The sequence below is a fragment of the Cheilinus undulatus genome, linkage group 9 (assembly GCF_018320785.1).
Source record: "Cheilinus undulatus linkage group 9, ASM1832078v1, whole genome shotgun sequence".
Classification (NCBI taxonomy): domain Eukaryota; kingdom Metazoa; phylum Chordata; class Actinopteri; order Labriformes; family Labridae; genus Cheilinus; species Cheilinus undulatus.
In genome coordinates, this window is record NC_054873.1 from 40,378,967 (window position 1) to 40,390,869 (window position 11,903).

The 11,903-nt window shown below is 39.6% G+C and overlaps 1 protein-coding gene across 1 annotated transcript; it reads right to left on the bottom strand.

Annotated features, from left to right (window-relative positions):
- Nucleotides 1–4,987: 4,987 nt before the first annotated feature.
- rassf10a (Ras association domain family member 10a) lies at nucleotides 4,988–9,160 on the bottom strand. The gene has a single exon (XM_041794593.1). It carries the CDS (start codon nucleotides 8,759–8,761, stop codon nucleotides 7,319–7,321), a length of 1,443 nt encoding a protein of 480 aa, XP_041650527.1. The 5' UTR covers nucleotides 8,762–9,160; the 3' UTR covers nucleotides 4,988–7,318.
- Between the last annotated feature and the right edge of the window lie 2,743 nt (nucleotides 9,161–11,903).

Sequence of the window (11,903 nt, forward strand, 5' to 3'; positions counted from 1 at the left end):
GTTTCTGTGAGCCTTTATTTCCCCCAAAATGAGGCTGAATTTCTCTGCTTTAAGTGCAAAGTTTCCAGGGAATGATCTTTAAGTGATTTAAAAGTTAGTTGACAATGAACTTTATGCACATGAGTGATGCATGAGATCTGCTGTTATGTGTGGAGAACAGAGGAGGTATCTCTACAAGTATGAAGTTGGACACTACACTGCGGTATTAATGTTGAATTGAGGTCAGTATCCCCATCTGTTGTCATATGTTGGGCTTGAATTTACCATGCTTTGCTCTCATCATATTTTTTGTGCATTCAGTATCCTAGAGGGTTTTTTGTGAATTATCTGTCATTTGCATAAAGAAAGCATTTTTGTCCACTAATGCGTTGATAAGGGTATTAAAATATCGATAAATAAATCGGTACGTTTAGAACAGATACAGAAATATATATTTTGACTTCATCACTTATGGAATAATATTTGATGACTATTTTAAAGCGGTCTTGTTGCCACAGTGAGATCGGTGGTCAATAAGCAAAACTCCAGACTTTGATTTTGTGACACATGGAGGGTTGCTCTCCTGGTTTACTTGTTCAGTATTTAGCCACATGTAGTTATAAAGGTAAAAGCTTTAACATATTCAGTATAAGACAGAATGAGAACTCTCATGAACTGAAAGTTGCCGGAAACTCAATGTAACAGTTCAAGAGGTGTTGGATACTTAAACACCATGGTTTTACTAACTCTGGCCTCAGGAACTCTCCTATTATTAAACCTTTATCAGTTAGCCTTAACATCAGTTACCTTATTATTTTCAAAGCATACATTTTCCTGTGTGACTGTGGCTTTCAACAAGGCAGTTCAAGGAGTTGTGCCATTGGCCCAACAGTTCATCCAGACAAACAACTTGCCGATTCAAAGGTTTCCTGGATGAATCAAACATGTTCAGTGCTTCCAGCCCCACCTCTGAAGTGCAGAGGAAGAGTATTACTACCAGAGAAGGGGGTTTAAAGAAGAATCCTCAGCACCTACAAGTTATTGGTTTCCTGAGTGAAAAGGCACCTTTTTCCAAAAACACAGGGATTGGGGCCTTTGGAGGTGGAAACAGCATCACCACTCACCAGTGGTCGACACAAATGCACCATGTTTGTCCTGCAGCATGTTTTACATGCACAGTCTGGTTATATAAGCTGAGGTGATGTAGGGGGAAAAGATGTGACCATCTGTTATTAACTAGCCCTCATACTGACTCACACTCCTTCTACCAACCTCAACACACAAGTGCACAGAAATATACATCAAAAATATTCTAACAAGGTTGCATAATCAAACAGTTTCTTTCTCTTTTTATCTCTCTCTCACACACACACACACACACACGCACACAAGCACACTCACGCCCTCTGCCCTAAATGGGAATCTTCATCAATTTCCAGTGTTTTGAGTCAAATTAATTGAATGAATTATTAATGAAGTAGGTTTATTGTGGTTTGAAAACTCTATGGATTATTGACTGATGGTATTGATAATAGTTTATCATGTATACAGTCTATTTGCATAATTGGTTAAAAGGTAAAGCTCATACAGAATTTATTTGGTCACCCATACAGAGGTAAAAAACATACAGTACTACTGTTTTTATGAACAGAACAATCTGCTGCTTGGTAAACTACATAATAAAAATGGGTTTCCCTCATTTTCTTAGAAAAAGATTTGCTTATTAAACAGTCAGTTATCTCAGCTTTTTCTGATAGCAGAGATAAGTATAGATAAAGTATAGATAATCATCCCTAACCCATTTCGTCTGGGCTTGGCTGGATGTGTCACCATATCTACACATTTAAATGTTTGCATTATTTACTTAAGGATAATGACTGAACGTTTGTATGTGATGTTCATGCTGACATAGTTACATGTCTCGGGAGAACTCTGTGGCTTGTGGGCAGAGGAGAGCAGACAAAATGAAAGTGGAGAGGAGAATGATACTGATATCAAATAAACCTGACAGTGTCAACTAAACCGCAGTCTGGCACTAAAGACACAGGAGGAAGTATGTATCAGCTGATGTCTTGTATCACTCAATCATTTATTCAACCACTTTAAAAATGTATAAATACAAATTTATTTTAAAAGATTACCTTTATTGTGAATGCAGCAGGTGCAACATTTTGATCAATTCAACAAACAGTGAAAAGGAACCTGGACTACTCTAAGATCACTCTGTGTAGGAATGAAAAAGATGGTGTCACATGACAGCAGGCATATTAAGTAACTCATTTACATGAGAGAGATCAGCTGGCTGACAGTCAGCTGTGCTCTGAGATCGTTTGTCTTCCCCGTCATCGCTATGTCACAGTTTGAATCTGTTATTTGCTCTTTTACTGTTGAGGCCTGACAAATACATATTTACATGCTTCAATTATCGAAATAGTCTGAATAAATGTAAATCATAACATTGATACAGAAATGTTGTATCTAAAATATTACTTAATTTACTGTTAATAATATTATTATCTTCTTATTTGTATGTGTGTGTTTTTTTGCTTATATGTCCCTGGAATTCTCCTGGTATTGCTCACAAGCCTTAAGCCCTGTTAGGTAAACATTTTGAATGCTTTAATCTCTTACTCTTTAACTAAAGCCCCTTTCATACCAGAATATTTCCTCAAGGAACCGTACATGAGATTTTATATCATTTTACCCAGACATTTCACAGACTGAAAAAACAAAAACCTGAAAAATACCTGAATGTAAAATTCTTCGTAAAAATTCCCAGATTGTTTTTCAGGTTTGATGAGACCAGATAAGAATGTGGGGCATTCATTTTGAGAGAGTATAAGTATTGTTTTTGGACTCACACTTTGACATTTTTCAGCAAATTTTAGTGTATTTGTTTGGCTGGAATCTCCTTAAGTTCTAACACCCACCAACCGACTTTTTATGAGGAAATTGTGAAATTATGAGATGCTGAGTCCTAAGTATGAGATAAAATGTCCTGATTATGAGATGCTAAGTTGAAATAAGATAGTAAGTTGAAATGGTGGCTTTCATTATTATCTTCTAATAATTTCTTATTATTTAATACCTTATCATTTTGTCTTTACATTGCATAAGTTTTACTTTCTATCAACAAACACTAGCTTTACTTTATATTTCATAATTATGACTTTTTTGTCTCATAATTTTAGCGTATTATCTAAAAAATGTGACTTTTTATCCCATAAATTCGATATAGCATCGCATTGTTTTTGTCTCAGTATTCTATTATTGCAGGTTTTTTAATCGTAATTTGGATTTTTTATCTTATAATTATGACTTTACTGCTTTTAGAAAAATACATACTAAGCTCTCTTTTTTGAAATTCTTATTTTATTGATAAAAAATGAGAAAACTCAGAAATGAAACTGATGATGAAACTTGAGGTCACATGACCATGAAGACCCTTTGCAAGACAAGGGAGGCAAAAAGTGAAACACCCATGTTTTCTTATGTGCTCTTACCATTGAACAAACCCTCTACTTACACTGCTTTGTTGTTTTAATTTCAGTTTACACACTTTGTGTGGCATAAGGACTTTCAGGACTGTGACACTTTGATCCTAGTTAACTCTTTGACAAATTTAACTTCTTTTACTGCTCAGACTTCAACTATAAATTCTCTTTTGCCTCTGTTAAAAAAATGTAACACAATTTTGATTCAAAACTGTTAAATAATCAATGTTTCCTTTTTCCATTCAGTATTAATTTTTGGTATTTTCAGTATTTTGAATTTCAAAGATTTCAAACACATATTTTTGTGTATATGGATGGTTTATCTTGTGCTTACAGTAGCTTTTGAAAGAACCCATCCTGTTGATATTACTTATTTATATGTACATTTTTTGCGGAATTTCCCTTTTAATGGCCATGCTGCTAACAGTCTAAGTAAACCTTTTTCTCTGGTCTCATAATATCACTTCCTCTGTGGGTGTAGGTATAGAGCTTATTGTGTAGACATAGGCTCTGCTGATAATGCTATACTTGCCAAACGTAGCTCAGAGCACCAGGTGTGGTCTAATCACCACAGAGATGTCCTTCCAAACTAGGAAAACTGGCACTTCATTCTTACCACTGTAAGGAGAAATGCCTGGAACTCTACAGGTCAAACTGAACGGATTATCACAGATTTGTGTGACAAATGAGGAAACGATCCATCACTTTGGTTTTCATAAAGGTTGTCATAAAACCCTTTGTATAAATCTTACATTATACATCATTAACTCCTCTTGTTTTTGAAATTGCCTCCTACAGACATTTGTATGGAATAAAATAATTCAGTGTTGGCATTATCCTCCTGATGTGACCTGAAGGCGCTTAACAACAATCAAGAAAACTTATGAAATGATCACAAACCAATAAAGGTCACATTGCAGTTTATTTAGTCTAAAATAGTGCAATGTGTAAGTAAAATGATGAACATTTGTAGGTTTATGATTATAGACTGTAAACTTAAATCCCAGTGGTCAGTGGAGCAGCACCATTAGTCTTTTTCATGAACAGAAGTTGCTGTGTAAGCCTTTATGAAGTGTTCACTGTTCAGAGGCAGCTGGTCTTTAATCACTGCTGCATGCACTACTAAAAAGACTCACTTTATCTCCATTAATCTGGATGTTCTGAGATAGATCTCAAAACTTTTATGATAAAAGAAAACACACACACATTGTTAAACACAAAAAGGGGTAAATTATAAAACATCAGACTCACACAAATCTTAATAAAGCCTTCTGAGGAATGTTCTAGATTAATATTTTAGAAACAGCGATTTAACACAAAATGCAGGAAAGGATGAGGAGGCTGCACATAACAACTATACTCTAAGTGACACACACAAATACCCCTGTTACCAGCTAGGCCTAGAAGTGCACTAACCTGTGCGTGGAAAAGAAGTGAAAACACTGAGTTACTCACACACACAAATCCTCTCAGACGTGTCAGTCATGCTGAATAAATCCACACAACAGTCCAGAGATGGTTAGCTGTTTATTTCAATACTAACAGTTCTGTGTGTAACAGGCTGACTACTGCCACGATGCAGCCCCAGTGCATGTGAGTATTTGAGTATTTCTTACTGTAGTTTCTGATCTAAAGCTGTGTACAGACCAAGCAGGCTGAATGTGAGAGACTGAGCAGCCCAAACAATCCCGTCTGATCCAGTGAAATATTTACCTACACATACTGTAGGTCATTTTTGTGTCCACATCTAACTCCACAGAGACAGTATCATCAAGTGTCCCACAGTTATTACATTTCAACATTTTAGAGTGAAAGTGGAAAATTTGACATCACAACAGTCTAAAAATGCATAGTGACACACCCTCATATGGAATATTTTGATAGTTTCATCTTTTTCCTGTTGCTCAAAGCCTATGCAGCTCCTAGAAATAAAAACTTATAAGCACTAATACTGCTTTGCATTAACTTTTTTCTGTGCTAAATTTGATCCAAGGCTTAAAATAGTTTCTTTTAATGTCCAAGCCTTCACAGATGCAAGAACTGGGGATTACTGAATTTGGGCATTCATCCCAAAAGCATCTTAAATCTGTATCTATCAGACTTTTAGGCTCACAGATGGACAAAAATTTAAGGCAACATTTTTTTTTACTAATTATTAATTAGTTTGACAGTTTTTTCACATTTATTTTATGCAACTACGTACCACTGCCTCATTGAGGGACTTCAATATTAAGAGGCAGTTAAATGTCAATTCTCCCTTTCTGAAATCGTCTACATTTAATTTTGGATGTTTACTTTCCTGTTGTTTTGTTGCCAACTTAGCATGCTATTACAGTTCCTCTGTAGAGGTAGAGCTGACCAATAAGGATCAATAAAAGCATTTTTGCTCTCCATCCCTCTCACATGTGAAATTATGCATGTTATGTTATGAGGACAACTACTCAGCTTGTCGTGAAAATAGTTGTATAATAGCTTGTGGTTCTTTGGGGGGGAAGTTTCAGATAATCCTGATGATGTCATTTGAGTTATCTAATGTTTGTCTAAAGCCCTGCTGTCCAAATTAGAAGTCTGGCAGTAAAAAGTGGGAACATGTTGCATTATAGGAAGTGTAGTTTGTTAGTGTGTTTAAGCAGCTTAACCCATTCTAGGAACCTCTACAGATTCATTTGAAGTCTGTCTCTCATGTGAGCCTCCTACATTAATAGAAGAGAAATACCAATAATAATGCTTACCATGCCGTTGCAACTCTTTAAAGAAATGCCCCAAACTTGTTGTTTTGGCTCCTAATCTGTCTTTGATTGTCTCTACAGTATATCTGACACTGAATCGTCTTTTACCGTCTTAGCCCGAGGTATCCAAACTTTGAATTGGAGGTCATCTAACCTGATCATTTATATCGATGAACAAATTCCATCATTTACTAAAATATTTATAATTGTACAAACTAGGATATTTTTATGATGTTTGTATTTAATGTTTTGGTACTTAAATAAACTTCAAGCCATTTTAGGGTGCAATAGCTGCTTGGTTTATGATACTTTTCTTTCAGTTATTTTTGTTTTCATGATGGTTTATCTGTTAACTTTGTATGGGTCACGAGCCAAAATATTAAAGCCACAATGTAAAACAGAATATGAAGAAGAGCTGACAATGGGGGGACAAACTTAAGATGGAGTTGCAGCTGTCTAGGGATTAATAACTTTTGTGCTTTTCAGACTGTAATTTTTAGGTAAAATTTCAATTTAAGAAGTGTACAATCTTTGCTATTTCTCAAACGGACATTTTTCTTAGTTCTGCAGGTCAATTTCTAATCTTATTTACTAACTAAATAGATCAGTTAAAGTCTTTCATCATTGTGCATTGACTGAAGAATGATCCTAGCATATCTGAAACTGACAGTACAGCACTTAAAGGTTCATTAAGGTTCAGTTCATGTTTGCATGCCATGTTTTCTGCCCTCTGGCCTACTTAGACTCTTTAAAAGCCTTATGTTAACTTTTAGCGACTCACATAGCAAGCTGTTAAGTCCTGAAGACCTTTTCATATGGAAGACTATATATCACACGTAGCTTATCACAAAACTCCTCTAGGCATTATTCTTATTCATTAGTTTGTTGATCCTCCTCATTGAGGTCAAAGGTCAGCTGTGGTGGTGCAGTGCCTATCAGATATCTGTAAGCATGCTGTCCCTGTTAGCTTATTGTGCAACTACGAGAATTATTGCTGTAGAATGACAGTGTATGTACTGAGGTGCATTTGAGTCGAACATACCATCACTAGCTCTGTGCCCTGAGTTTGTAGCTTTGATTTGCATAAAAGTTGAACATGAGCTCAATGAAAGCAGTCTACACCAGTGACTCACACACAGGTGGGTTATCAGAGTCCTGGCTGTGCATAGAGCTCAGGCCTGTGTCTGAGTCCTCATCATTTGTATTGCAGGCCTTGGACAGACCTCTAGCCTGCTCCACCCAGCCACTGCTCTTTTCTGCTGATGCTTGCTCGGCCTCAGCATTCTCTGCACCCAGCTCTGCCTTACCACCGTCAGTCAGTTTGCTGTTCACCTGTTCTATGTCCATGGTCTCAATTTTGGCCAGTAGGTCCAGAAGTTCACTCTCCTTAGTCTCCCAGAGTGCCAGACTCAGGTCCAAGTCTCCCCTGATGGCATCCAAATCTGTCTTCAGCCGCAGGCCGATATACAGACTGGTGTCCAGCTGCGTTTTGATTCTCTCCTCCTCCAGAGCCAGCTCATTCTCAGAGAAACTTTCCACCTCTGGTTCTACTGATGGAGCAGTGGAGGAGGCCACACACATCTCCTCCACGGCGCAGTCTGTGTCCTGTGCTGCGTCCGCTCCTCTCTCCTCCCGCCTTCGCTTCATCCACCTTCGGTTGAGCTCCTCCTGGATCTCTCCTGTGATGCACTCCACGAGCGCCTCTCGCTCTGCCAGCTCCTCCTGAAGCCGCACCACCTCCTCACACTGACGCGCGTACTCCTCGAACTGCGTGAGCGCCTCCGCTGAGCACCACGCGTCCTGCCGCTCCGCTTTGCGCTTACAGTCCGGGGGATTGGGAGCCTCCGAGGAGGAATCCACCATGTATGTGTCCTGCACATAGTTCACCCCGTGTCTCTTGATGCGATCAAAGTGCACCTTAGCCTCATATCGCTCAATCTCGCGATCCAGCTCCTTAATCCTCTGAATCTGCTGGCGTATAGTGTGATCCTGGGAGATGACCAGGTGAACCAGCGTCTCCATCTTCTCCACGGAACCTTTATCTTTACAGATAGCCTGCTCTTTCTTTTTGTTCATCTTATCCAACTTCCTGAAAGCCTTCCTGACTATGCGCCTCTGTTTCTCCTGGGACAGGTTTGCGGCGGCAGCCGCGGCAGTCCAGCAGGTCCTGGCGGTGCCTTTAAGAACTCCACCAGGACCTCCGCTCTCGCGGCTCGGGACCACACGGGCCTCGGCGCTGCGGGGCCCGTTATTAGGCAGCGAGGCCTCGTTCTTGACCAGGACGAAGCGGACGTTCTCTTGCTCGTCCCCCCAGGCACTCCACAGCCGGAGGATTTTAGTCTTATTGGGTAAAATCCTCTCGAAGCCTCTCCATTTCTCCACCACACAGTAGGACTGCGGACAGCCGGACAGCATCGCCGCCGAGGCGCCCTGCTGGAGGTTCTGGTCTTCCAGCAGGACTCGGACCACATCAGCGCAGGTAGTTCTCTTAGTTAGCCCAGAGACGAGCTTTTCCTCCCGGCAGACCCACACCGAAATTTTCCCCTCCTCTGGCTCCATCTCAGGCTAAACTCCGTATAAAGAGGAACTTTCTGCAGCGTCTCCTCCTCTGTCAGTCTGTGACAACTCTGAAAATAAAGTCCTTAATCCCGGACTACTTTTATTTCTAACTAGAACTTAATTTGAAGAAGGCTCCGTAGACAAACTGAGGTGATACATTTTTCCAAAAAAACACTGTTGGCGCTCGACGCTTTTGATCAGCTCTCATTAGAAAACCAAAGTATGAAATCCGCCTTGAATGTCCGTCACAGATGTGTGGAGAAAAGTGTTCATCCATGTTATTTCCCAGCAGTCTTTTCCTTTCTGGCCGGCACATCGATCTGATCCTCTGTGCGCAGAGACGCGCAGAGGCAGGAGGAGATAGGTGCGTCCTTGTGAGAGGACAGGCTGCTCTGCCGGGTTGTGTGTGTTTGTGTGGGTGTGTTGGACAAACGAGGAGGGTGCTTTAACGGCTGGGACACGCCCCCCTCCTCCCCCTCCCCCTCTGTCACACGCAAACAGAAACACTCTTTCTTTTGCAACTCAGGGAAACCTGCTCTGAGAGAGCAAAACAACAAACACCCTGGTGAGTTAGTGAGAAGAACAATTCTGGCTGCTGTTTCTTTTTACTGTTGGACTGATTGCTAAAATAGTTACTTAACATTTGAACATTTCTTCCATAACCTACATACTTTTTTATTTTGCATTAATGCCTGCCTGGTATTTCTTCATCCAAGATCCCTCTTTTGCTTTCCATCAGTTGAACTGAACTGTCAACAACTACACAGCAAACTCAGGACATTTAGATTTTCGGTGTTAGAGAAATTACAGCAAGAGTTAGAGTTAACTCTAGATGGAGTCCAATCCCTAAAAATATGCTCTCAGAGAGTTGGAGGAAGTGGAAAAAGTCAGTGTCAGTCAATGAATCTGTCATTCCACATCTTTAACTCTGAATCTGAACCTGGATGTGGCAACCCAAACATGACATCTTTATTTTAGGAATATTTTCATTTTTTGTAATGAATTCCATGAGTATTTACACCTTACACTGGTAATGTGAGGATAACACTTGAAAATGATCCACTGAGAGAGTAAATCTCTAAGTGTTGGGCTAAAGTAATGAGGGTTAGTGTGAAGAAGAGTTGGTTTAACTCCAGGCAGAGTCAGCAGTCACACTTTATTAGTGTTAAGGTACCAAGTCAAACGAACACTGGTGGTGTGGACTCATGTAGACACTGTAAGGGTGTGAGATTTAGCTGTGATCTGTACTGAAACATTTGACCTTCATGGTGATGAGTGACACTATTCACTCCACTGTCAGATATAAGAGGTTACACTGTGATATAAAGAATATTTCTTTTATGACACTTGTGCTATGTAAATAATAGTGTGTGATTCTATTAAGGCACATTTTCATGCTAACAGTTGTGTTTCATTTCAAATACAGCTGGATGCTCAGGTCCCAGCTCCAGTGTAAGAAATCAGTCTGGATGCTCGATCGGTGCCTTTAAGGGGGCTGAATCCTTGGTGTGCCCCCAGTACACAGACCCACCACTCTGATTAGTGCACATCTGGATCCTGTTTGTGTATGTATGTAGTCTCAGCCTATTTGTGAGTAGCATGTCTCTCAGAGACAGGACTTTTTCCTCTGAGATTAATAAAGTTCGTTCATTCATTAAAAACCTGTATTGTAGTGCCCAGAACCAGGCCCGTTTCTAGCCTTGTCGGGGCCCTATCCAGTATGCTGTTTGGGGGCCCCCAGGTTGCTAAACTTCGATGGAGATTCCTAATCCATTGGATGATCCATGAACACGCCACAATATAAAACACTTCATGAGCAAAACAGGCAACAGTCATGATAACCTCTCATATCAAATTATTTATGCTCTCAACCTAGTTTTTTTTACTGTGGGCAGAGCCTGCAGTCACATATAGCATAGTTTACATTAGACTTACTTACATTTGGGATATTATGGTTCTTTTGAATAAAACAAAGAACTACATCTAAGACTCAACTCAGCTGTAGGAATGGAGGTGGGATTATTCAAACTAGTGGCAATAAATATTCTAATAAATCTGGCAAATAGGGAGGCTGCAACTAACTCAGTAGAGGGAAATAATCAACAATAGGCCCAATATTTATTAGTAACTTAATAAATAACAGTAGTTATTTATTTTAGGCCAATCAAATACACACTCAACTTAATAAATGAATCTTAAGTAATCTTAAAGTAATGGCAAATATCTGAGAAATAACTTCCACTGTATTAAGCAATAAGGCAGAAAGGTCATTTTGATTCTCCTCAGATGAGAATGAACATAATGGCATGTGGGGCCCTATGCATTTGCATAGTCTGCATATAGAAAGAAACAGCCCTGCCCAGAACACATGGAAACAACACTTTAAGCCTTTCCTCCTTGAATATCTGAACTAACACAACACTACACACTACACTTTATTTCATCCGCACTGGGCACATTTTTCTCTGCTTTATCATATGAAAGCATCTTTGTGTTAAATTACAGTAATACCTGATACAAGGAAGAGCAAATGCATGAAGGTAAACAAGCCAAGAAAAAGCACAGACCAAAGCTGAATTCGAAATGAAGCCCTTACTCAGCAGTGTTACACTAAAGTGAGCATTGCTGTTTTGTTTCATCTTCATAATCCCCCGCACAACTGAATGAAGCTCAGCTGAACTGAGCACAACGCAGAAGGAAATCTGTCTGTTACACCCTGTGGGGCTGCCTTGTAGTTTCTGACCACATAATCTGCTATTTCAACTATTTCAGGCCAGAATGTGGATGCTGACTCTTGAACGGATTTATCTGCTTTAAGAGAATTTATTGTGACAGTGTGTTAGAGAGAGAGAGTATTATATTAATGGAAGCTGGTGTTCATCCCCACTAGCACCCATTTCTCTGTTCGTCACTCTCTGTGATGCATCAAATCTGATTTGCTGATAAAATAACCACTTGAAACCATCTGTGAATTTGAACACTGTATATGTGCATAAGCAGTCACAGAGCCATTACTCGCAGCAGCATGTGCACTCACGAGATTTGGATAAAGAGGATTGTCAGCACTATGCCGGGGATGGAGATAACAGAATGTGTTTTTATACTTAATCTCATTTCCTGTGAGGTCATCACATCTGTCTGA

Bases quoted from the DNA above. Each gene is read 5' to 3' on its own strand.
- rassf10a (XM_041794593.1), bottom strand. From the start codon at position 8,761: ATGGAGCCAGAGGAGGGGAAAATTTCGGTGTGGGTCTGCCGGGAGGAA.